The sequence below is a fragment of the Acanthaster planci genome, linkage group LG01, assembly GCF_054643075.1.
Source record: "Acanthaster planci isolate LZ-2023a linkage group LG01, COTS_SCS, whole genome shotgun sequence".
Lineage (NCBI taxonomy): Eukaryota > Metazoa > Echinodermata > Asteroidea > Valvatida > Acanthasteridae > Acanthaster > Acanthaster planci.
The window spans coordinates 23,783,967-23,811,508 of NC_141777.1; the positions used below are offsets into that span (position 1 = coordinate 23,783,967).

General features: G+C 42.4%; 1 protein-coding gene across 5 annotated transcripts in view; it reads right to left on the minus strand.

Annotated features, from left to right (window-relative positions):
- Positions 1-27,542, minus strand: part of LOC110978412 (uncharacterized) — a 70,140-nt gene that overhangs the window by 9,801 nt on the left and 32,797 nt on the right. For 4 of the 5 annotated variants that reach the window (XM_022233396.2, XM_087145638.1, XM_087145643.1 and 1 more), the window contains 11 exons: positions 21,651-21,867; positions 8,928-9,803; positions 7,224-8,359; positions 6,994-7,051; positions 6,217-6,266; positions 5,624-5,716; positions 5,198-5,301; positions 4,175-4,250; positions 3,311-3,399; positions 2,610-2,747; positions 1,354-1,533 (listed from right to left, as the gene is read on the minus strand). In XM_022233396.2, the coding sequence (XP_022089088.2) occupies positions 1,354-1,533; positions 2,610-2,747; positions 3,311-3,399; positions 4,175-4,250; positions 5,198-5,301; positions 5,624-5,716; positions 6,217-6,266; positions 6,994-7,051; positions 7,224-8,359; positions 8,928-9,803; positions 21,651-21,867 (3,017 nt within the window). The remainder of the gene's footprint in view (positions 1-1,353; positions 1,534-2,609; positions 2,748-3,310; positions 3,400-4,174; positions 4,251-5,197; positions 5,302-5,623; positions 5,717-6,216; positions 6,267-6,993; positions 7,052-7,223; positions 8,360-8,927; positions 9,804-21,650; positions 21,868-27,542) is intronic. The other variant, XM_087145656.1, reaches the window with a different exon arrangement.

Genomic DNA, 27,542 nt, shown 5'->3' on the forward strand with positions numbered 1-27,542 from the left:
CTAGTGACGGATGATCAGTACTTTTTGTTTGGCTATGCTGTGTACTATCTGTATACAAAGTACTCAGCGCACTTGCCAAAAGATAACGCAATTATGTGAATGAGTACCATCAGGAAAGTACACCTGTGAGGTCATCTAATGGACCTTTCCCATGAAATATGCAAATTGGATGGGCGCATGCGCGCTACTACCACTGGTTGGCAAGTGCAGCTGTCAACACTGTCGGTAGCGTAGGCGAGCTGCTAGTAACCATAGCCTGGAGCGTTGACGGTCTATTATAACCGTATTACAGCCTTTTTCTGATACTTGAGCACACTTTTCTCAAAACTAAGTGAAGTTTTCAGTGTCCTGAGCTTGGAAAGTATACAGTTCCTTGTCTTAAGTTTAAACCATGTCAAACTATACTAGCACAGAAACGGCAATAGTGATGCGCGCATGGAGATTTGTACTGTTACGTCAAAGATTTAAGCAACTTTGTCAACCAGAGTAGTAATGTGCATGCACCTGCCTTATTTGCATATTTCATGTGAAAGGTCCATTAAAGGTCCATTATGGGATTTCCAACGCAAACTATGATTGACTGTATATGCAGTACACGTTTACACTAACATCTCCACAGGAGCTCATATGCAAATAGGGAGGACTGCACCACTGCAAGGTGCTTAGATAGCTGTGACCCCCCCCCCGACAGAATGAGATGTTAACGATAGAGAAATGAGAGTGAATGATTATCAATACGCAACACTTAACCCTTGCTCAGCCACACCCTTCAAAACACCTTGCATGTGAGTCAGAGGCCTGTAGGCGAGCAAGGGTTCTAAATAAATAACCATACCTCATACATATTCACGATCACAAGCCCAATTCTCACTCGTCCATTATAACTATCACATGACAGGCACTATCTTTTGCTCATTACAAGGCGCGCACGTAAGGATCCATGCACAAGTCAAATACGCATGCCTTGGAGAATATCGCTCAGGTTGCCTAGACTTTACACTCTACAGCACTTGCCCTTAAGGAAGCCATCATGCTACTACTGCATGGGGTGGCATTCAAGTGTGCACTTGCACAGCTGCAGCTGAAAAGATGGTGGCCCACATAAGTGTTCTCACCCACAGCCTCGTTCAGCACTCTGTGATACCATACGTTTTGAGGTATGGTAAATCAAATATGAAGGATTATTTTGAGTGGACAGTCCACAATAGTTCCCCTCACTACTGTTAGTTGAGAAACCAATTCCTTCAGCTTCGGTGCTAGTTTGACAACGCTGACCATGTTGGCAAGCTAGTACCGACTATCCACCCTAAATAGCCCACAGCACAAGAAGAAGGTAACAGCTGCGTAACTCACCGCGTCACAGTCTGGGTGGTTGCAGGTGAACGGCCCCTGGTTGACCGGTTTCTCCTCCTGATTAGAGGAAGTTTTCACATGATTATTGTTCCTAGTCTGCCCACCCCCTCTATAGTACTTATCGGGCCTATACTCCTTGAGAGGAACATAATCTATGAAAGTCTCTTCCGGATAGATGTCCTGGTGGATGGTGGAAAAACAAGAAATCAGAGGGGGAGGTGAGGGAGAAAAACAAAAGGAGAGAAAGAAATAAAGACAGGAAGTCGGGATACAAGAATTAGTCGGAGAACACACAAGTCTAGCAAAACAGACCAAGATCTCACGTTTCACATTTTCAAACAGGGGAACAATGACTTGTAATTTCTTCCAAGTGTTGACTTTTCAGAAAACTATCAGTTCAGGTTTACACAAGAACGTGACATCTGATTGTGGAGCAAAGACTAGACGGAAGAAGTGCGGCCAAGTCAATCTTTTTGTTTGAATATGAAAAGATCGTTAATGAAGAAAAGTAAATTCAACGTGTGAAACTCAACGTGGTGCTTCCATGAACTGACCTTGCAAATTTGGATGAATTAAGCGGTCAGCATTTAGCTTGGCCTGTAAGCCAAGTAAATTCCCATTCAACTAACAGACAGAGACCAATAATATACAGCACACCTACAGTAACTTGAACACAGTCATATCAAAGTAATTGTTGAACTTGTTGAATTTTGCTGGACTTGGTAGCTAAGGCCCAGGATGATGGTGTTGGATTCTGTGTGAGTTGTGACACACAGGGATCATTGTGTGCAGTGTCTGGCTTGTGGAACCAAGTGTTGAACTATGCTTGATGTTTTCAGGTTTGGTACCACTCAGGTGCAAGTCATCCTATACTGTACAGACCCATCCATACTATATCACTCAAACTCCAATGGGCGTTTGGTACAGTGACCTGCTTGTACGTGTACAAATACATAGACAAGTAATCTATAATTGTCCCTACTGCATCATCTTCGTTCCCACACGTTAAGTTTGTAGAAAATTTATAAAGGGATCTGGAGAATAAGGCTGATTGTCTGAACACATCCAAGGTCTCAGAGATGTACATCAAATGCACAGGAAGTGCTGGGAGAGCTACATGACCCCAGCCTGTGCTTCCATTTACAGCAGGAAACCCTAGACGCACCTCAGTGACCAAGGAAGGTCAACATTTTCTGTTAACTTCAAATGACTCTGTAAAAACTCAAAATGCAGGGCGCAGAGATTACCCAACTTACACATTCACTCCTGCGCATTTCCTCTGTGGGATTAATCCTACTGTGATGGCAGAACTTCTGCATGTCCCTGTTGTACGGAAACAGTTTCTTCCAGCGGTAGTAATATTCCACAATCTCCTTGACTGTTTTGGTTTTGAGCTTCGGAAAGAAAAAAATGATAGACAAAATAAGATCGTACAAGATCAAGGGGTTTGACCTTAATGCTGGTCCGCTAGCCAAATTAGAGTAAAAACCGCAGCGGTCTAGCGAAAGCCCTCATCTGGGTAGTCCGGCAGTCTAGTAAAACAGTATTCTGAAATAAGCAGAAAAATAGTTGATTGTGATGCACGCCCTCTAGCTGCTGCTGGTTTTTGAACCAAAGAAAATAGAACCTTTCGCAACCAAGAATAGTTCGGTCCCTGGCACCAGCCCAGCAGAAGTTATGCTGAAGTCTATGAATGTAGCAGCAGTAAATTGTCTGAAATTTCTGTTCCGAAACGCCTTTGAGGCGCAATCGCACTTTGTGGGCCGTTTACTGTACTACTGCGGGTGGCCGGTACGTCTCGACAATGCTATGACGTGACGTTGGTTTTGCATGCAAGATCTACATCAACACGTGCTTTCATCCATTGCGTCATAGAGGTACATGCAAGTCATGAATATGATGCCTTTTGGGGATTTCCCATGCTCAATTCTAGTTACAGCAGACAATGCATACTTACATATTTCTGGATTTCATGGAAATCTTTCCCCTTGGCTTTGAAGTAATCCCGAAAGATCTTCCTCTCTCCTTGTGACCAGGAAGAAGTGACTGCAAAGAAGACAAACATCATGCCACAGGCTCATTCCACTTAGAGTGAAGTGATGCAACTTGAATACCCCTGACTCTCCGGAGCCTTCTAACTCTAACCAGACATTTTGGGGGATTGGGCAGGAATGGGAAAGTAGAACCCAGACACTCCTAAAGCATGTGGTGTTTAATGCCAATTAAACATAGAAAGAGCAAGTCATTGGGTTCCTTTACTGATTTATTAGTTTACTGCATTGATAATCCCATCAGACATTATGAACACGAAGCAAAATACACTACAGGTAAACAAGTAATATAATGGATCCAGGTAAAAAGCAACAGCTTGTCCAAGACCTGGGGGCCCAGTCAGTGGACCGTGAAAAGTTCAGTAATTTTCCAGCAAAGTACCAATGGAGTTAGGAGTCAAAAGAATGAAATCGGCAAGTCTGAGCTTTCAATTCAAGGTAATTCTATACTCTGAGAACACAACTAGAGACGGCCTCTGTACAGGAATGGCAGAGATCACTGTGTGGACTACTCAGGAGAGCCAGTAAATGAAACAGCAAACTACAGTTTGATGATCCTCAGGCAAACTATGACTTTGCATTGAGCTACTGGTACTAGCTCAAAAGAGTAAGGGGAGCAAAAAATCAGGCAATGCCGCTATTAAACAGAGACAACTCTTGGATTTGGAAAATCTTCCACTGTGCCAACACATTCTGAGAACCTTCTGTGAACAGACTTATCTTGAATTTCTCTAGATTTCTGACCATCCAATATGTCACTCAGTACTCACAATTGTAGTTGTAATCGCTGAATGGATTGTTTTCAACATCGCGGGACTCTGGATTCATCAACATCTTTAAGGCAAGCTAGAAATTTAAAAAAACAGATTAACGTAAATCTACCAAATATAAGGCAAAATGCCCAAAACAGTGTTTGCTGTTGCACAGTGTTGCACATCGCAGGTTTCTTATTTCAGCTGGGGCAGAATACCTACATGTAAAGGAAACCTACAAGGTTCACGAAATGTTAGGAGGGCGACAGAGAGCGAGCGTGTACTCGCTACTCTTTGTTCTACAATTCTGCAATTAGAAGCACTTGATGCTGGTGACTTGTCTACAGCAAGAGAGAGAGAGAATCACAGTTTAAACCTAACAATCCCTAACCAGTCAAACTTCTACACCAGTAAGGTGTTTGAATTTGTGGAATTAAGTCCTGGGAACTTGCTATATGGTGTTGGATTTTGACAAAATAGGTACTGTAGAACTGCACATACCCTGTTGAATTTTGACTGAATGGTACTGCGGCCCTCTCACTTTAGTTATCATCAAGAATTTTAAATGAGGGGAGATTATCTGCGATTATCTAAGGACTGTATTTTTAAAGTTAATGTAATAATAGGAAGCTTCCCATTGAAATAGTAAGTACATGTATGTAAGATGTAATAATCACCATAACAAGGACAAATGCCCATTATCTCACCACAATGATCCCAGCAGTTGGGAATGCATATGCAGCATGATGGTGTGTGAGTTTATTTGATTAGGTACTGCCTGTCCATACTCTTTGTAATGTGCAATGGGCCTGCTGTATCCAAACAAACAAAATCACACAGGTAAAGACCTGTTGGAATTTGTCTGGTTGGGTACTGTTGCAGCAAAAGTACTATTGGAGTCTCTGTGATTGGGTGTGTAACGTAAGAGTTTGATTACAAGGTGTTGGAGTTTGTGTGATTAGGTAGGGATACCACCAACGGTCCTTGGGCAGTAAGAGTTAACAAGTAGGTTTGGAACAATGTGATTTCCAAATTTCTCACCTGTATGTCTCCGTCTGCTTTGTATAGACAGTGATGGGCATACTCGATGTTCCGTGCCCCACCGGGTAAGGCTGCAGTCGTGGCCAACATCAGAAAATTGGTGACTGCCAGCAAAGGTAAAAAAAATTAGCTGCTCATCACCAACTGTGATCTTCTGCCTGCACATTCAAGGCACACTTTGGCAGAGATTCTCGGGCTGACCATGAAGCAGCATTGCAACACTGGTCATAAAAACAGTGCTTCTCTCAATGACACTTTGGAGGGACATTTAATGGCCACAAAGGACACCACAGGGTAACTACAACAGAGTCCAACAGTGAACTCAAGAGACTTTACAACTAAAAACTAACAGTGACATCCGATAATGTCTCAAACGTAGCCCTGAAAAGGGGCCGACGGAGTTTGTGTCTAATTCTCTCTACTCACCTTCGCTGATGGTATACTTGTCATTGACAGAGGGGTCCCAAGCCAGCCAGCCTAATCTGTGATCAGGCTCTAGAGATTCGTCCCAACCCTCTACTGCAAGAACAGAACCAAGAAGGACACAAGACTTGAGAGGAAGAGCTGTGACAACTCAACTGAGCTCAAATTCAACTGAAACTTAAAATTCCCAAACATCTGGCTCTTGCACTCTCCAAACTGTAGATGTGGACCTCCCCCCCCCATCCCAAACCTTCTCAATCCCCTGGCTGGTTTTGGAGGATTTTTGAGGAGACCGAATGGCAAAATGGTGTGGGTGATTGCAATAAAGGCACTGTGTCAAGGTTCTGGGTTAGAAATTATGCCGTTTATGCTTGGCCTTGCATAAATTCATGCCTAGATCATGCATGTATGTAAAGTTATCCCCACTGCTCCAGGATACCATTCACACTGCTGGAACAAATGACAGTACTTGCTAGAGGATTTTGAAGGACTAAGACAGTCGTTACCCCTCTAAGAAAAAAAGAAATGTAACACTGGAACATTTGGGGAGATCTAGGCTGTATCTGACTTGTCCATAAAGTCAACACGATATTTACCTATCAGGTCTGGAATCCTCGCTTGGAATTCTGGACCGACATTGATGTGGCTGATGAGAGGGAAAAAAATAGCTCACTAGCAAATTAAATGTGCATGTACATTATCATCGGTTAACCCTCACGACTGTTATAGTCGAGTCCATCTGAAGACCCTCCAAGACCATCTCAAGTCATTCACTCTCAAGCCAAGTCACAAGCTTTTCAAATGTAGTATGGCCAAAAATCTCCTTTGTCACTTTTCAACCTGTTACTTATAATTGGTGTCGTGAAAGGACTTGTGACAGATTCGACTACAATACGGACCTCTAACTCTCCCAAAGCCTCCAAGATCCACACTTGATTTGTGCTGGATTGGATGGCTTCAGGAAGCTCAAGCCCTGACATCATCATTCTGCATTGAGCCCCCATGTTCCACTTTCATGTTTTAAGAAAGGGAAACTAAGACCAGGCTTAAAGAACAGTGTCTGATTTTGGCAACAATAGAAAGGTTCGACCTACAAAATGTCTCAGAAGTTAGAATTTAGCAGCATATTTTCTCCAACCTGTTCAATTCTTCAATGCCTGCCCTAATGGGATATTTGTTGGCGGTGATTAGATCTTACTGCATCTCTGAATCACTAACGTTTGAACCGAATCCTAAGCTCCTGTTTTTCTTGAGGCATGGAATTTTATGCGCAGAGATGCCAAATCCACAAACTATTTGTATTACCAATGTGGTCAGGTGCATCAAATGATTTACATGTACATGGTCCAGTTTAAAGAATCATTGTCACTTACGGTTCAGCCGAGGAGAAGACAAAGTTGGAGGATTGTTCATCAGCTGCTGAAGCACTACCTACATGTACACCCACAAGATGGAAAGAGAAATGCTGATAACATGAATGACAAAGGCAAACGTTTCTAGAGAATTGTATAACAAGCAGTAAAAACCCAGTACAGAACAGTGAACATAAATGAAGTTGACTTGAGTGTGAGGAACTCAAAAGGAAAATTGAAATGTCACTTACTTCTACGATGCATGGAGATCATGCTTGGTGTCTTCGGAGTCATTGATGGCAACTGAACTGGCCCCACATTGAAATACAAGCCGGGCCCACTGCGGATTGGGCTCAGCATGGGTGGAGGGGTGTACGGCGGAGGGGTGGTCCCAGAACCGGAACTGCGGTAGGAGTGGTGCTGGTACAGCCCTCCTAATTCCCGAGGAGACCTCATCTGTGACTGATAGGTTCCGGGGATGATACCACCAGGTGTTCCTGTGTTAACGCATGAGGGGATGTGCAATGGCGATGGGCGAGGCCGCTTTTTTGTCGGGCTGGGCTGCATGGGGGGTGGGGGATTCCGGAAAACGTTCTGATCTTCAGGCGGTTTAATAGCCTCCAGTCTGGGTGGACTGAGGTCTTGCTCTGCTGCACTGATTGAAAGTGGGGCCTGCTGCATGTTGGCCATGGTTGTGACCAGCTCCGTGGTTGTCATTGGCTCCGACTTCAGGAGTTTCTGCACTGTTTGTGAGGTCACTGCTGGGTAGCTCATTGGGACAGAGTAAGGCATATCCTTGACACGGCTGATGGACACGGGCATCAGCTGAGGGTAAGAGCTGGGCAGCTGCTGGTGGTGGTGGTGGGCAAAGGAGGTCTCAGAAAAGAACGGGTTACTGGGCTTGGGCACACTGGGCATGTTGTGCTCCCGCTTCACCGGGGCACTCAAGTCCATCTGCTGGGGCCGGAGTTGATTCAGGAGGGGCATCTGTGTCACCGAGGGCAGCTGGGGGAGTCCTGGCATCGGCATGGTGAACGAGGGTGCTGGCATGGGCATGTGAAGGGAGGCTGAATGCGTCTGGCCGGGCCCAGTGGCCTGAGTGACAGGCAGGGACTGGTGGTTGGGGAGGGAGTGAGTGGTAGGAATAGTGGCGGAGGACCCTCTGGTCTCGAGAGGAACCCTGGCCTGAGTGGTGCGTGGAGGGGTGGAAGCTTGCTGGCGGGGAAGAACTTTGTTGTCTACTTTCACAGAGTCCATAGCCTCCCCTCGGGCATTGTTGTAACCCCCATGGAGTCTCATATGCCCATTCAATGCTGGCATGCTCTTGAACACTCTCTTACACACAGAGCACTCCACAGGCTGTTGGTTCTTCTCTTTGCCATCAGTACTGCCCAAATAATAACATGTCAATGAAACAAGCTGAGTGGCACCAATGGACTCACATGCAATGTGCGAGCCATGCGACTCTGATCTTTTAACAACGACTGTGGTTCCACAGGAATGCAACTATACAAGAATCAAGCACCAAGTGCCATCGTACGAATAAATAATGTTCAGAAGTGAATCATGATGACAAGGTGAAAGGTGGAATGTTCAATTATATAAAGTGAAGTCAAGTAGAAAGCAGCATTCCATTTGTCACTGATTGAGATTATTCTTTCAACCACACGAATTTTGAAACATTAGCTCTCTTTTACAACATTTGAATAAATTCCTACATCATCTATATAAACACAAGTATATCCTTGCACCGTCTTGGAGTCCAGACATTCATGTTCAAAAAATGTAATTTCCGTTACTGGTGGCACTGAAATTCTCATATTTTACAGTGGCTGTGCCAAGTATTAGAACAAAAATTCAAGAACACATGATGAAGGGTTTTTCCGATCAGGCGAGAGGGGCTTATTCTGGGCACTGTATTGAAAAACACTGTATCATTCATTTCTTCCCCTTACCTCTTCGCAGGTGATGGCCCCCTGGGAGAAGGTTGCCTTACATCTACAGACATGGGAGGGGTAGTTCCTAGAGGACGCCTTACGCTTGGGTTACTCAATGGATTGCCTGACAAAGCAGACATCGTGGTTGACAGCCTGGGGGCAGGAATACCCTCCATGATCAAGTTTCTGGAGTTGGTCAGGCCCTCATACTGGGAGGTTATATTCCATGAGGAGGCCGGCAGCTGGTTGGAACCAGCAGGATTGATTAGGTCTCCAAAGCGTTGCAGTGAGGGCACATCCTGAGGCACAGGCACCGGTATCTGAGGGTTTAGGGTCAGACCTTCTGACTGGTTGCTGGGCGAGGTGGCAGAGATGGGAAGGCTGGTCTGGGCACGCTGAGCGGCCTGGGCGAGGAACTGCAGCGCTGCACTGGAGCTGGAACCCTGGCCCTCAGAGGTTTGGCTGTTTGTGTTGTTCATCCCACCCTGGTGTTGGGACTGTTGTTGTTGCTGTTGCTGTTGCTGCTGCTGTTGCTGCTGTGAAGGCTGCTGCATCAGCCCCGAGGTGAAGTTGTTGGCAGTCAGACTGCCCATGACCGGCATGCTGGACAAGGTGTTGACCGTACTCATGTAGGCGACAGAGTTTGCCGGAAGTCCCGAGGGGTGGCCTTGACCCTGGCCTTGGGTCTGGGCCTGCGCAGCCGCCTCCTCAGCTGCTATGAGTTCAGGATCTTTCTCATCTCCCGTGTACTTCATGTGCTCTTCCATGACCAAGCCATTGTGCTGGGATTCAAAGTGCCTCCGCAATGAGCGGATGTCACAGTAGGACTTGCTGCAATCCGGAACTGTGCACTCATAGGGTTTTTTGCTACGATGCGTCAGCATATGGCCAGCCCTTAAAAACAAGATTAAAAAAATCACTTTAACATCTTACACTGCAGTTGACAAATATTTCTTACTGGATATAAAATGCAATGCTTTCTTCTGTAAAAGCCCCTCTGTATGAAAAAATAGAAACCAAATGATCACGGACATCTGGTTTATACGGCTCCCTGTTTGCCTTTCAAAACACAGAACTGAGGATTTTCTCTGAATGCTTTTGCTTAGGTACAAGTAGGTTAAAGTCTATCATCAGCTCGTCAGGCCAATGTTAATCTCTGGTTTCACTGGCACAAAACTGGAAAAATCTGGTTCCTCCTGTATCGGATTCTAATCTATCACTGGTTACAACCAGCTTAATGTATATCAGAACCATTTATGCTCCTGGGTAAAGAGTGGCAAGTGGAACGTTAAGAGACTTTCCCAAGCAGAGTCCTAGCTGTCATTTGCCACTGTCGTCACATGGCAAATACTGTACTAAGTTTGGCTATAGTCCTAAGCAATTGTTGAGAAAACAGTTGTCTTCATCACTGCACCAAAAAAAAGTAATGCAGCTTCAAACATGTGTTTTTTGCAAAACGAACTGGCTATTATTGAGGATATGCCAGCTTCAAAAATGAAGGACACAACACATTTCCAAGCAGCTGGATCAAACCAAAACAAAGGCCCATGAGTGACAAAATATACAAGTATCCTTCTAATTTTGTAACGTGTATACACCAGATACTGTAGCTACAGGAATTTGTGTTACAAATGTTAAACCATGACCTGAACAGAACACGTTACAGGCTGACAACACTGTGAAGATGAGGGTACACATGTCATCTTTTTTCTTTCATGGGAAACTGACTAGTTGGAAGAGGAACCAAACAACCCCACCTTTGTCTAAACCATATCCTGTCTTTCACACACTTTTGCAGTCCAGTCGGAAATGTGAGGTGCCATCCAATTAGGTTGCAAATTACACTTTTATTTTTGACAATTTACATGTACTATGTGCACATTTACCAACAAATAGAGGAGAGGTCAGAGGTGACTGCAAACATGTGCAAGCACAACTTTTACTTTTAACAAGTACATGTATTTAAAGGAAATAGGCAGTCATATTTGACCTTTAAATGATCTCAGGTCATGAATGTGAACTGATATTGTGGTTTAATTGGGACTGCTTCTAAAAAATCCCATCTACGGTAGCTACTAATTGAAGTACATGTACTTTTGGAACATTCAGTTCAAAATGTTGCACCAGATGCACTATGGATGACGAGCTTCACACACTGGAGATCAACAACTCTCTCTGTCAAAACAGTGAACATAAATCTGCACACTACCGTGTTTACAACAAGATCTGAAATTCATGTTCTTCAACACTACATTGTATCATACAGACAATCTTCATTATCTGAACATACCAAAGGCTGTCAGAATCCTTTCCCACTAATCTTCACCACTGCCAATATGTGACAGTACATGGCTCCAACTACATGTACTGTACATGTACAGTCTACAGATCTTGATGGCCATGAAAGTGTGATGCACAGGTACATGCATAAAACCCTGAAGCAATGCATGGTTGTGCTGGACCTGGCTTTATGCAAATGAAGCACTTGCCTCATTCCACAGACCCTCTTTCAAGATAAACTTCTCTCAGCACTTCATCTACATGTACATGTGCCTTTAAGGCAAGCTATGACCACCAAGAATGTGACTATGAAAGTATGATAATTGTGGTTGTTCATGTAAAAAAAAACCTCTTTCTCTAAGCAAAAAATTAAAAAAAACAGATCAACATGGTCAAAGCAAATTGGCAACAGAATGGTTATCAGCCATAAGCAGTGTGTTCACCCTGGACAGACACATGCATGACCTTTACCGAACCACCACATAATCAATAGGACACAATAGAAGTTCCAACCACAGCATTCTAAGCGCACTGACTGTTACACACCTGGCTGAGGCAGTCCCTAATGCAGAATGGGGGGACCCTGGGATCACAGCGGACTTCCCAGGCAGGAGAATCAATACTGGTGTGTGTGTGGGGGGGGGTGTTATGTAACAATTGAAATGTCCCTATTGTTGTTTACAAAAATAATGAATTCTGAGTTTGACTAAGGAGCTGATGGAAGAGGTACTGGTACATGTAGGTTTGACCTACACAGCTGTGATCTAGGATGTACTGTACATAAACAAGTACATTACAACTGCAGAGGTTATATGAGTACTGCATCATTAAATGCCATAACATCTACCGGTAGACATCTCAAACCTCTTTGGTATGGACAAAACCTCTGGAAGCATCCAGATTTTGAGCTAACAAAGGTTCCCAAGTTTTACACAGTCAAGTCATAATTATACCCACACACACAAAGTACAATATACATGTACACGTACATATACATGTATAGCTGCAACTCACTTCACATTGGCTATTGACAACATTACTGTGGTTACTTTTCTTTTATCTATTCTACAGGTGCATGTTTTTGCACACACATCATCAATTTATTGAGACTTTATGTTTTTACATGTACCTAGAAGTTCAGCAAAAAACAGCCATTTAAACTGTGTACCTTCCTGTGGCAAAGTTTTCTTTCGTGTCATTCACTCTATCCTGTCTATCACACGATGCGCAAGGCAGGTCAGAGGTTTTCACTCACTCAGATTTTCCTATGTTTGGTCATATAACCTTCGCTTTGCAGTCACAGCTGAACACTAGACAGAATTAATGCTTGGACTCCCAATACGCAGGCTACAGCTAGGCCCACAGCAGCAAGCAATTAGGCTAGCTTGAAGGCCAGGTTGTGTTGTGGTTTTATGGAGGTTTAGGTGACAAGTCCACCACAACAGCAGCATGTATACAAGTGTCCCTGAGTGAAAAGATAAACGTACATTTGGTAATACTGACTGTAACTAAAGTCTCATATTCTTTTGACACTTTTTGTGTTTTAGCAATGGCTTCTTTTGGATTTGCCACAAAAAATCTTTGAGGGGCCGAGTAGGCATTTAGAGTTATCGAGGTATCTTTGTACATACAGGCTTATTTGTTTGGAAGGAATAAAGTCTTTGAAAGAGAGTTCTGACTTAACCAACTTTTGAGCTAATCAAGATTTTACTGTACATGTACTTCAAGACTTTTACTCCGATGAATATACAGTATACTACATTTGAAAGTTAACGCTGCGAAAAGGAATGGGAAAAAATGCAAAAGGAATTTGCATTCACATTCGCATTTCGCATTTTGACCACAACTTTTCTCCCTGCAAATTCACAGCGAATTCACAGCAAATCAGACGCGAAAGGGACAAAGGACGTGCGAAAATCGTGCAAAAACTGTGCAAACACATTGCAAAAACAATCAGTGTGCAAAAACAGTGGGAAAGTGGTGTGAAAATTTTGCAAAAACAGTGCAAAAGCTTGCTAAAAAAATGCAGAAACTTGCAAAAACGAGGAGCGTGGTGCAGTGAAATGATCCACACTGGCCCCACACGCAAGACTACTATGCAGTGAAGAGTCCATTCCAAGGCTGCGCTGCGCTTTGGGCCGGGGCCGATTCACCACGTGGAGTGTGCTGTTTGGCACCAGTACACTGTAGTCTAGTACTAGTAGTAGCGATCACACCATGCAAACAAGCACTAGGCCGTCCATGCAGCGCGATCGCAAGCATGTGCTCACCACAGCCAGCCGCGCCCGCGTGGCGCAGTTGTTTTCAAGGATTACCATAAATAAACACTCGTCAACGTCAGAGAATAAATTCTTAAAAACTGGTTCTACTTCCGATAACATGCCTTCAAAAACAAAATCGGTAGGTCAGAATTTTGGGGAAAAGGGGAATATACTTTTGTGCATATTGAATGGGGTAATCAAGTACATGCCGAGACTCTTTCGATTAGTACAGAAAAAGCTAAAGGAAAAAAAGCCAAAAAAGTGATGAAACCTAACCTTAAATAATTTAAAAGGTTCATAATTATTTAATACAATGGAGAACTTGCGTTGCGCATACCCCTGTGCACAACTGCAGTCGTGACAGGAAACTGGCGGATGATGTCCTTATATTGCTACGGAGCATGCGTAATGCAATGTGGGGAAGGCAATGAACCTCGTATTGTGGCGTGAAATTTTGTGGAAACACACTTGCTTCACATGCAAGTGGTACAACCTCAAATAAATTCCTAAACACAGAAAATACACACAGAGACAAACGAGATCAGGTTCTGCAAATTAATTTGCAGCAATCTTTCTCTATCGATGTTTTTTGACCTGCAATTGCAGAACAGAATGCATGTACCAATCCTGGTGGTGTCATAACGCTATTTGGCCAGTCAGATCCAAAGACTGATTAGCGCATTTCCAACATGCCCTCTTTTTTTTTTAGTACACTGTACCACACTACAGGAACCAGTAAAGCATTTGCTTAATAAAGCATTATTACGCATGTGTTTTCATCACAATAGCAAACCCTGAAGGGAAATCGTGACAATGGAAGTTTCTTCTCAAATGTACATGTAGCAGTAAGGAAGCACTTTAGGTTTTTAAGCAAAAGCAATTGCATGAATGCACGTATTTTCCCCATGTACATCATTATAGAGACTTTGCATGGTAGCCAATTTTCCAGGCACTTCTTTTGTCCCACATGGAAACTTACTCTGTGCATATCATGTGAAGCAAAAGAACTGTCCTGCAAGATGGCTGCCATGCAAAGCCTTTATTGAAAAAGATGTCTCTGCCACATGTGACCAGCTGCTTCGGGTACCTACATGCACCAGTATACATCATCTTCTTAAGTTACTCTTGTTCTGTTCATACCGAGTATTGTGTAAAACAGGTGAGCCTCTGGAGCAGGAAAAAGCATGTACAGAACATGTACATGTACTTAACTGCAGACATACGGTACATGTACGTGTACATATAACAAGTACACAAAGTACTGTACCAGTACATGTGCACGTGAAGCTAAGCCTACATAATACAAGTGTGACTTCCAAGATCTGGTTTCCATCATGTAAACATCAACTTGATACTGGTTGTGTTTACATTTTACAACATGGCATATACGTGTAGAAGCTACCAGTAATAATTTAATTTCCAAATTTATTAACAATGCATCTAGGCAGATTCTGCTTCACTGACCTCTGTAGTTTAATAGTGTTCCTTTTTGTACTGGTAAGTTTCAAGACAAAAAGAGAAATTCTTGTCTGTTTTCAACCATTAAAAAGCTTCACCCCTTTAGCTAAAAAAAACAAAATAAAATGGAATCATTCCGGAATCAATCATTCACAAATAGGACTACTTCTGACCAGTTACAAGATTTGTCTGACCCAGCCAGTAGTGCCACGTGTACACAACTCTTACTGTTCTCAGCAAACATTTTATGCGTCAACAACTGATCGGTTATTTCTAGCGAGTCTTCTTCAAAAAAGGTGATTGGTCCGATCTATGACTGCTGGTAACGACGCCCCTTTCTTTGGAGCAACAGTTGAAACCATTCCATAGGATTCTTAATATTGTTTCTGGCCATCAAGTCAAACATATCGGAAGTTGTAGAAGCATTAATGTTTTGAATGTTTGCAAATGTGACCGATGCTATGCTACAGGTGTGTACGCTATTACAGGTGTATGTACCATACGCTGAGTCTGAACAAGCCATGGTTGATAGTGAAGTTCAAGCGCTCAGACACCTACACAAGAAAAGAAATGCAAATTCCACAACACCATTACTTCTGTGCATGCGCCAGTATATGTAATTGACAATGCATTCCATCATCCATGCAAAAACTGTTCAATGAATCAGTCTAAATGTACTGCCTTAAAAGCTTTTCATCCGACAACTTTACAGCTAATTTTCAGAACTGAAAGTACAGGTGTCAGGCTGACTTGAGGGTGGCAGGTCGCAAATTTGAGGTAAAAATATGGCATGTGCACAAACAGATATTATATGTTATGCACCTAATGTACCGGTACCTGGTATTTGTTTACTAGGGAGTGTCTGCTGCAGGCTTGGGCAAATCCATGCTGGAATTGGGTAGAATCGATTCCAAATTGGGAATCAGAGTTGTGATTCCACTTTTTTGAGGAATCGAATCCATACCACCGCCGATTCCATAACCTTGAGATCCGATACCAGGAACAGTCCAGCGATTCCAAAAGACTACCGTATAAAATGATCCGTCGATTTTTTAAGAACTGTGTGGTTTTATACCAAATAAAGGAACCTAGAAGTAAAGCACGCAGCTTTATTTTCATTGCCAAAAATTGAAGTCCATGACGAGACATGGCCCACATGCTTTGCAGAATCATAGCGGCGCTGTGCACGGCGTGCAGTAATCCGACCCATTCGTCTGCAGCATGCACACCGATGGCCAACCGTTGGCTTCCTGCCAATTGCGATTCCTCAACATGCTGAGCATTTGGGTGCTACATTGTGTGCAATGAAAACGACAGTGTTTCCCACACGCCAAATTCCTCGCAATGATAAGTAGGCCTACTTCGTCACATATTACAAAAATTTGCTCAGAACTGAAAAAACCTAAACAATGCAGCCCTTAGCCTGACATTAATTCTTCCTTTACCATGAAAAACTCGAAATGCAAGTAATTGTTGAAGTATTTGAAAATTCTCATGGTGCCAGCTTTTTGAAAATTCCCCAAATCCCACTAACCTTGGCAGTGTAATATCCCATAAAATCAGCAATCCAAAGTTATTTAAAGTCAAGCAGGGTTTCACAACTAAACCTAAACCATTCATAAGAGAGAGAAGCTGGCGAGATCTGCAATGGCAACAGTCTGGGTGGAGATAAGTGTTCATGCATGTTTCTAATAGTCATGCATGCATCGACCGCTCTGCGTTGGTGCATGGACATGTGGTTGCAGGCTGGCTGCAAGTGTTTCTTTGCGGATGCTTCGTTTTCGAGTCTGCAAGATATGCACCACAATTACCGTCATTCACTCTGCTAAACACAAATCTTTGACTACTTTTCATCCTACACTTCTGCCATAACGGAGAGAAATGCTACTCAACCTATTGAGTGGATTAAAGGTCAAATGAGCAATTCTCAAAGTTTTCCATCTCTGCCTTGAAACAAGACTAACGGCCACGTGTTGAAGCTGGTAGTCGGCACACGCATGGGAAGAATGTAGCTTTAGGCATGTTCACCAGCGATTACACGGACAGACGCAAGCGGTGCAGTGCAGCGCGTGAGTAGTCCAATTTCTGATGTACTTTACAATCGAAAGATCAAGATTTGGGGGGGGGGACTTTTAAGGAAATGAATATTTTTAATACCTTTCTGGCAGCATGAAAATAAAGGTATATGTACATACAGTAAGTTTTTTTCTTGTCAAATACACATTTTAGAACTCTTGGTCACTTCTATAAAAACTGAAAAAATTGAAAGACGGCGGGCTACGTAGATTGATATTCTTTTCCCATAATTGGCGTGCTTCTATGAAGTTAAAATTTCCAATTTAAACATTTGTAATGATAATAGATCTTTCACGTTTCTGACGCACTAAACGAGGATAATTTTAATGACACATACGAGTGTTTAGGAAACAACTTACAAGTGTAATTTCGGGCATGCTCAACATGGCATTCGCACAAATATGTAAAAATTGGAATCGCAATTCCTGGACGGAATCGGAGTCCATTCCAAAAATGCTGGAATCGCCCAACACTAGTCTGCTGTAGAAACATTACATGTATTATAAGGAGCTGTATACATGTACAGGTACAGTATAGATGGATAAAGAGCATATCAGCCCGAGAAGTAAAGTCAAGATGATCTGAGCCACAATGCTAACAAAACTAGCAATGGATTTTTCTCTTCTCAAATGAAAACTACCAAGTGACAAAAAGCAATGCCTGGCACTGGCATACCGGTAGCAGAAATGCAATGCGCGTGCTATGTAATAACGTACCAGGTCCTTTGTACCCCCGAAAATGTCACAGGTTTATTTACTGAGCCATGTAATGTTAAAGTACAACAGACAAAGCAATGGCAACCAAACATGAACAAATGTAGGGTGTATGTACATACCGGTATGTGCATGCGTAACACTCTTTGGGGGAGGGGGAGGCCAATTTCATAGTGCTGCTCAAGCGAAAGATTTGTTCAAGCGTGAAAAAACCTTGCTTGATAAATCAGGTCACCAGCCAAAACTTCTTGTGATGTACATGTATATTGTTTTGGAATGGTATTTAGCTGTCTTTTGGTTAGTATCACAATCACATAGAGTTTGAGCTGGTAAACCCTTTGTTTATTAAGCAAGGTTTTTTGTGCTTAAGCAAATTCTGTGCTTAAGCAGCTCTATGAAATAGGCCCTAGATGTTAATGCAATTTATCGGGAGGAGGGTGTCATTTTATTGCAACCCCTCCCCCAATTTTTGTTGATCGGAAAGCACTTCTTTTAAGGCTACACACCAGGTTTTTTTCTGTAAGGTGATTATAAAACAGAAGTGGCAAAAAAAGTCAAAGTGCACACAGTAAATGCAACCACTGCCAACAACCATGCAACAGAGCCTGAAAAAAAACATGTATAAGGATATACCTCACATCCATCTGTATATACATTGTACAAGTACATCCATTTCTTCTACACTTAAGTAAACCGATCTTGCATTGTGAAGTCTTCTTTGTTACAGCAGTCTGATTGTGAAAAATTCTACAAATCACTCAAGTTTCTGTCATCTATGCTCACTTCAATTTTTTATTTTTTTTTTGTTAATGCCAGGTGGCAATGTTACCCCCAAAAACTCTGAGAGCCCAGGTGGTCACTGCAATTGAGGTCAGCCACCCCAGTCAGGGGAAACACAACCATATGCTGGGGGGAGGGGGCACAGGGAATTTATATGTACATGTACAAGTACATGTAGGGGATGTATACATCTCCCCTGACCCCAATCTTTGTTAATCCTAACCCTCCATAATACTACAAATTACTACTTGTAGTAAAATGTAGTACCGAGTGCTGTCGCCTGTAAGAGGACATGACTTTATTGTTCTGTGAAGCCATAAGTTACATTAGATAAGACAATGTACCATACAGTGCTGTGGCACTATGAATGCATGGCTTTATTGTTCTCTGTACAAGTAACAATGGAAGTAACCTAGCCAGAAGTAGTAATTTGTAGCGCCAGGTCCTTCAGGCTCAGACTATTACTTAGTATTCTGTAGTACTGTGTAGTGTAAGCCAAACAACATGCTTGGCGGTTTGGGTTAATCAATACTGTGCTCACACTGCTCACCCAGGGAATACTTTTCTCGGTGTCGCATCGCAATTCACAATGCATTTTCAGCCAAGTCGCAACGCACTTTTTATGAATTGCAGTTGCTGTGATGCAACTAGAAACATGAAAATAAAAGTGTTCGTTTCCGTGGCCAAGAATAACAATCAGCAATTTGACCTTCGATTTGTTGTTTTCCTCTTCACAAAAGCTTGTAAAACGTGGTAAAAAGTAAACAGCTATGTGGTGGCATGTAGAGAACATTTACTGATACATGTAACATACTAGCGTGTATTAAGCACGTGGTGCATTTAGTAGGGCACCTTTCCACACAAGGGAAAACGTGAATACAAATAAACTGTAAAATACCCCTGTGTCTGGGTACCAAGCCCATTGGTTATTGCACACGAGGCGCAGCGGAGCTTTGACGGCCGGCAAGCACAGCTCAAAGACTGTTTCCTGACTTCAACATGAGTGAATTTTACCTGATACATGTACATGTGTGTGTACTTGAATTATAAGACACCAGGCAAAATCGTCGAGAGGTTAAGAAAGAGCTGTTGCTTCAGAAGCGTGCGCACGTTGGGGTGATGTATATTCATGTCGTATTGTGGTGTAATCAATCAATTGGTTGAAGGAAGGAACTTCCTGTCTCTGCGATGCCTACGGGCGAGAAGATGGCACCATCTGCTGGGGTGCTTACTAAAACTCAGCTTAGACCAACTTATTAATTGTGCCATTTTCCAAGTGATATAAAACATTAAAAGACGAACGAATCAATTCAAAGGAAAATCCTGTTTCTCCATAGCACAGTTTGTGCAGGAAAGGAAACTTACATGAATGGGCCTTCAGCTGCTAATCAGTCTCTACTATTTCATTGACAATGTTTATGTTGTAATTGTGTGCTGTAAATTTGCACTGCAATTACAAGGGAAAAAAGGGCTCTACAAGTTTATCCAACTGCTTATTTTGCAAAGCAGATTTGCTTTGCCAATTTTTTGCTGAAATAATTTTGAAGCTGTGACTCTTGGAGTGGGCATTCTGAATTCCTGCAGTGCAAACTGAAAAGAGTTTTCTTTTGTTCAGCTGTCTGTGTGGCAATGGGCACACATTAGAAGGGTCTACAGAAAATGTGCAGTCCAATTGGCAGCTTGTCAACAGAAGAATAAACAACCAGCCTAAAGAATGTTCCCTCCACCAGTTAGTTTCATTTTGTCCCTGGGCTGGCTTAATGGTTTGTGGGAAAAGAGCAATTTGTAAAGTATGCACCTGCCCATGCATTCTAAGCTAGTTCAGGTTACAAAAATGTTTAAACGATGAAAGGCAACATACATCATCTAATTTACAAAATCCCCAAAACGGGACTGCCAAATTATCTTTCAAATATGTAACTGCACAGAAAGTAAAATAAAAGCATCAGACATGGAATCGTATTTCACTGTTCAAGGAAGAGACAGAAATTGAAAATAAATTTGCCAGCCACTATTTGATGCCTTTAAAACATGCACTTTTAGGGGACATGTTTGATCTGCAGACCTACCTCCCCTTTGCATTATCCAGCCAGTCTGGAACATCCAATTGTCCATCGATTTTTGGCAAGAAAAATTACATGCGCTGCACTTTGAGTATTAAAGTGAGCAGGGTTTTCTTTTGAGTTTTCTCTGAGCAATTTACTCCAAAGATGGAAGTACATATACGTAAAAAATGCCCAAATCTGCCAATTTTGAAAAATCCTTTATCTCAGATTTATCTCAGTAACTGGCTCAGTCCACAAAAAGGTACCCTGTTTGCCTCATACATTATGCCATGTTTACTTTAATTGCAAAGTCACAAAGAGATAAACAAAGACATGACAGGGTGAGATTCTAACCTGTGACCTCCACAACACTCTACCGGAACCTGATGATCTATTAACTGAGCAACCCAGCCCTACCGGTATGTTGGAAGTCCTTCACATTAGTCAATATCTTTGATGCAGGGGCATGTTTCCATGACCCTGACCAGAGAAATGTCATGACTTAAGTTATGACTGGGTTAGGTCACATTCTCTACCAAATGAGAACCAAAAGTTGGAGTCGCTTCAGCGCCAGTTCACAATGGCAGAAAATAACCAGCCCAAATTCACTGTTACACGTAGCAAATCAAAAGATGTTCCCGTACTTTATTAAAGAATGTGAAAAGGGACAACAGCACTGGTAGAAAACATGCCAAACACTGAATGAAATTGATGTTCATCAACAAGGTCATCTGCCTTCCTTGATGATGTAACTGTTTCTGGTTCTGCGTTTTTGAGGGTCACCTTAAACATGCTCCTGGTTATTGCTTTGATGTCTGAAGCGTATTTCTTGTTAGAGGCTGCAAACATACGCCCCAGGCACCACGCCACCAATACACGATGCAACCTGGGCAGTGGAAGATCACTCAAGACACTTTAGCTTTTTCATCAATATCCTTCAACAAACCACCTGTCTGGAAACTGACCAAGTACAAAGACTTGTGGTGTTAACATTCTTGTGTGTAGTCTCCGTCCAGTTCCACCCAATTATGTCCACCACGCTGTGGGGGACAGCCCCGTCAGTTTTTCAGAGAAGACAGGAAAGGAGGAGTTACTAAAACAGGAAAAAACCCTACATTTCAGACTTACAAGTGGTCCTGTCGCTTGAAGCTCTTGGCACAGAGCACGCACTTGTGCCGCCGCTCACTGCTGTGTATCAGCTTATGCTTGGCCAGGGCACTGGAGCTGCCAAAGATCTTACCGCAGACCTGGCATGGCTGAGAGTAACGATGGCCAGGGTTGCGTGATGGCGGCCGCCCCTTGCGACGGGGTGGGACATCGGTACTGCAGCCATCATTGTTGACCCCTGTGACACAAAAAAAAGAAAGCACTGTTGACTAGATCAAATGATTAAAACACATAGTTACTACGCTTAGTAATTTACCATGAAAGAAGCGACGCATATTACACTGAAAGTCGGACCTGTTTCAGCAAACATGAGACTTCCTCCCGACTACGGTACCGACGGTCAATTTGGGAGATGTTGGGATTCGTAGGGCATCTGTCATACATGTGCCATAGGAGGCTGTGATTTTGCAAAAATAAAATGCCAGTCGTAGCTTCAACCACTGGTGCCTAACATTTACACCTGCCTAAATGTGCTACTGGTACTTCTGTGGGTCACAGTCACAAACTGTACAATAATGAATTGGCTAACTCCGCAGTACTGCTACATGTACCGGTATATGTACCTTCAAGTACATCCTTTCATTTCGTGGCAAAATGCACATGTATGCAGCTTCACAATCAAGCTTTTACTTCCAACAACTCTAAAACAAAGTAACAAACAGGATGTACTGTACACTGCACATGAACAGGATGTCAAGCGGGCACCTGCATTGACATTTTCAAAGAACTTCACCGAAATTCCACAATATTTGGCATGTAATTTCCAAACAAGTAACAAAACCTGGCAGTCACATGTACACAGCACTGTGGGGAAAGAGACCGATGATTAGTAATAATGCATCATTTGAAACTCGACATCAGAGTACCACTTAAATGACATCAGGAGCAGAGCAGATAAATACTTGTACATGTGCTAGTACCCTTGACACTGTATGTCAATCCCATTCAAATTGGGTTGAGATTGTGAGAATCCTAGGTTTTGGTCACTTACAGTATCATCAATCAACCTGGCGTTTTTATCATGTTAATTTGTCACACATAAGAAGCTTCTCATGCATGGATATTGATCCACGTGTGCATGAACATGTACATGTGTCAGACACTACTCATACTGGTACATAACATGTATGTGACATTTTAACCACGGAGGTACATGTACATGTACATACCCTCCATGTACATGTATTAACTTACATCAGCATGATGTGAGCTTCCTTTTGAAGGAAATATCAAATTTTCCAATCTTCAGTTTGAAAAACTCTGGACAATGGATTACAAAATCTCTAGTTTATCCATGCAGCAATGAATAGGCCTACATGGCACTTCATCCCACCCCTAACAGGATGCACCATACATGCACAAGTACATGTTTTTGACTGCAGACACTACACATTTAAAACCTCCAATCAAACAAAATGTACACCACAACAAATATACATGTAATGAACATGTACCGGTACCTGAGGCCATGAACTCTGGTGTAATAAGTCTCATCAGTCAGTGTGCAAGCCCTTCATCGTTGCAGTCGCCATTACACCCAGTCAGGTATGGAAATCCAACAGCTTTCCTATCTGCAAGCTTCCTGGCCCTCATTTAAAATCCGCATGACACCCACACAACAAACAATGTCAATCACTGGATTACACCACCGCACATACACACACACACGCTGTACCTTGTGACGCAGCACTAATAATAAAAAAAAAAACCTGGGCACATTGGTAGTGGTGACACCAAATGCCAGTCACTTGACTGGTTCACTCACAACACAAAGGATTATGTACATGTATGTAGTAACTATGGTAGAGCTAGAAAAAGATGCAAGGGCAACACCACCGACAGCTTCCTGAGCCTGCAGAGTGCAAAACAACACAATTCTTCCCCAGGATTGCATGTACTAAGTAAGTGCAGGGTGAGGTCACCACGGAGCTGACAATACCAGATCAGATAAAACAACTTCCCGGGGAACAAAAGGATACCGCCTCTGTGGTATGGAACAAGTGTGCATGCGTGTTGTGTAGCAGGTCGACTAAGGCAGTCCAGAATGAAGGGGAAAAAAACCCAGTGGCGATGAACTTCATGTAAATGTGCCGGGGTCATGTAAACAGGGTTTATTCCCCGGCATACCAGCCACCTTGAAACCAGCCCAACAGGCCTTGGTCGGCTGTGTGCGCGCAGGGTCATGTCCTAGACTAGACCTCCTACCAACAGACGGGCACAAAATACTGTTTCTTCCTCCAGACCTACCAAAAAATTTACACCTGCTAAAGCTCTTTTTGTTCAAGCTCTCTGTGTTGAACACAGATATTTCCCCCCAAAATGAATGGATGTCTATCAGTACTGTAAGTGGTGGTAGTTCTCATCACTTTTTAAATTCAATAAAAAATTCAAGTAGACAAAATAAAAACATTGATACTGGAACATATATGTACAGTAGGAGTCTTTGTAAAGCGGACATGTACATGTACATGTACCGGTATGCATACATGTACATGTGTACATGAAATGCCAGTACATGTTTCTGAAGTGATTTCCACATGTACATAAGAAAGTCTAACAAGCCAAGTGCTGCGCCTGTAACATTTGCTTTGGTGGGAAAGGGGTGTTTTCCGGTTTGTTTATACTTTTTCGGAGTTATAAAAAGTATTTGGACAATGCTGGAAAATTGAGATCCACACACGCGTGCATGCCCAGATATGAAATGCCAAGAGAAAATGAAGATCTTGAAGATACACACATAAAGTGCTGTTATAAGCAAGAGCACAAGAATTATACCTTTAAACCAAAACATCTATATGTATTCTTAAACATATGTATTACTGTATCAAGTACATGTACCTGTGTAAAGTAAATTCAAAGACTAAGTTTAGGTTTATCCTCTTGTAAACATAAATCATCCTTCACTTGATCTGGTTTGATAATTACTGTGTAGAGAGGGGAAACAGAATGGTCAGAAAACTTTTCCAGTACAAATTTACATTTGCATGTTCACTCGTCCCACAAAAACAGCCAGGTTGAATAAAGACCTATAAAGACCTTAAAAATGTACATGAATGGTACACGTACCTTTAAGCCAGCACATGTACATGTATCTATGTATCGTAACTGCCAAAAAAATGTGCTACACCAATTGCAGTATTCTCAGCACTATCTGGCTTGACAAACAACTTTTTTTTCTGTCCAGATGCAGGAATGAGCTCACAACAATGGCACAAGGCCAACTGCCTAGGGACGGCTGACATGCACAGGCTACGTACAGAAAGCCCCCCCCTGCCTGGGAAAAAGGGACTTCCTCTCTGCTGTGGTCTAGACAGAATAGCGCCCTCTTGTGATTGTTTTCTAACCAAGGATGCCAAACAGCATGAGTGTGTCAGAATGGTGGTGATGCTGGCCAAGCTGGTCATTAAAGCAATTCACTAAATGCCCTGAAAAAAATTATCTTGATGAATTGGGATGGCTCGTAAAGAAGCTGGGCAAGGATGCTTTATATGTACAGTATCTACACGTAGATGCCACATCCTTGATTATGTACAAAGCTTAGATTAAGAGTGGACAACATTCTCAAAGAACTTTCGACCAAAACTGGAAATACTTTCCAGACTCAGATTGTTGTCTTTTCAATATTCTTGCAGTACATGTAACTGACCAACATATACCGGTACCAGTAAATATGCATTGAAATTAAGGGTGAAGAAAGTCACATTGTCAGTGCTCCAGGATGCAACTACGTGTACTGATTGACATGTGCTACCGGGACTTGTGCGACAGGAATTAATAATGCATGGCTGCTGCGCTTTACACGTACCACATGCACAATGAACAACTACACATACTGTACATCAATTTTGAATGCTACTCTAGTGCATGTACATTTGTACAGGTACATGTACATCTAAAGACGAGGAGTGTTGGGCAGTAATGACGCATAAGACCTCAACATGTTTCACATGTGGACCTGGATAAAAAAAATTCTCATCTAAACAGAGGTACCAGAGTACCATTTCAAGTTCCCATTGGATCTTTCGTTGTGTTTTTTGTAAAACTACTAAGGCTTGATGAATGAATTACAAAATTTAAGTTGAAATGGAGAGTGAATTGATGCCCCGTTAATTTCATTTCACCCTCAAAACAACATAAGCCAAAACTGATCCAAAAAAAATCCCCACAGCCACAGTACATGTAATTTAACAGAGTCTTCAATTAATCCAACAGGAACAGCAACAGGTGCACTAAGATGCCTCTTGTGAAGAATGGTTCCCTGACCCCTTTGTGTGTACCTGTACATGTATGTCCGTGTACATACATGTACTGTACATAATTCAGTACTGATTGCTCTCTCTGCTGGCATGGCACATGTACATTTTCTAGCAATGCAGTTTTGTCTTCCAAAATACATGTATTACGACAAATCTATTTAAAATGGTAAGAAACACGACCAGGATTTGTGACAGTAAAACCAGCATTGGTAGCAGGAAAGAAATAGGATACCGTACATAACATAGCCATTCAAGCAGAATGCTACATGTACAATGTAGTTGAGTTTTGTTACTACATGTACAGGAAGATACATGTACACTTCAGATGTCATCGCTGTGGCACATTGGTCCACCACACACGGAACATTAACATTTTGCCACAGAAAAAAAAGGGGGTGAAAGGGGAATGTATGGAGATTTTAAAAACATAAATGCTAATGGTACAGTCCTTCATCTGTCATTTGTCCACTTTGTTTGTTGAAGCAGCAAAGGGGCTCAAAATCTAAATACTGTTGCTTTACAACTACCAGTAAGCTTACAAAGTTTGAGCTCTATATTCTGATAAAACGATATTTTGGGATCTCAATTTCAAATCAAAAGTTGCAGATTGCTTTCTTTATTGCACCCAAATTCATTTTCCAGTAGATGCTCTCATTCAGCCAATTGCAGCGACATGTATGCAATGCGGTGCATTTAACCAACGAATAATGGCGAGCACTCCAGTGTTTGCATCTGTGTATCATGGCTGGCATGCACTTCGCAAAAATTAAAAACAAACTACTAACGGCAATTTCCAATAATGCGCCTTTAAACACATCGTTGGAAGTTCCCTTTTGGACTTTTTTTGGCTTTAAATATCAGCTTGCCAGAAAGAATACACATACTCCACAGGGAGCTTAATCCCATCATAACCTTTAAAACAACTATCCTTCTCAACAATAATTATGTCGGTTACTTTAAGGAGAGCCGCAAATGTGGGACTGTAACCTTTAACAGAATCCCAAGGGTACAGAAAATATATAATAATGGGAACACAGCTTTACAGCGTATTCATTTACAAAATACAGAGATGCCACAGGGTCTGCCTGAAAAAACCTGAACTTTTATTCGATTCAGCGAAGTGACTGAGCATAGCAAACGAGATCCCAAACATCTCCGAAGGTATCCCTGTTGATTCTGCCCAAAAGGTGTAATTACCATGGGCGCCATTTGAGCAAGCGACACGCCTGGGCAGTTTACGGTAATGCTTCGGCGCAGGCTCACCAGGTGCACATGCCTGCTGCGGCGCCTGCGCCTGTTCATTAATGGGCATTGCGCAGGCGTATCGCTTGCTCAAATGGCACCCACGGTAATTACAACGTTTTACATGTATTCATGGTGAAGTTTGCCATCTTGTGCCGCATAGCAAGATGGCACGATCTTTGCTCTCAACAACCTTTTTACAGCCAAAACATCTGCATTGTTTGTTTGCCTACTTCCTATTTTAGAGCAGAAACGACAGTTGTTTTTACAAGTTACATGTACCTTCAAGGTTCGCTGTCATGGTAAACAAGTGTGTAACAATACCCAATGAAACCAATGCTGTACTGGTTCACAC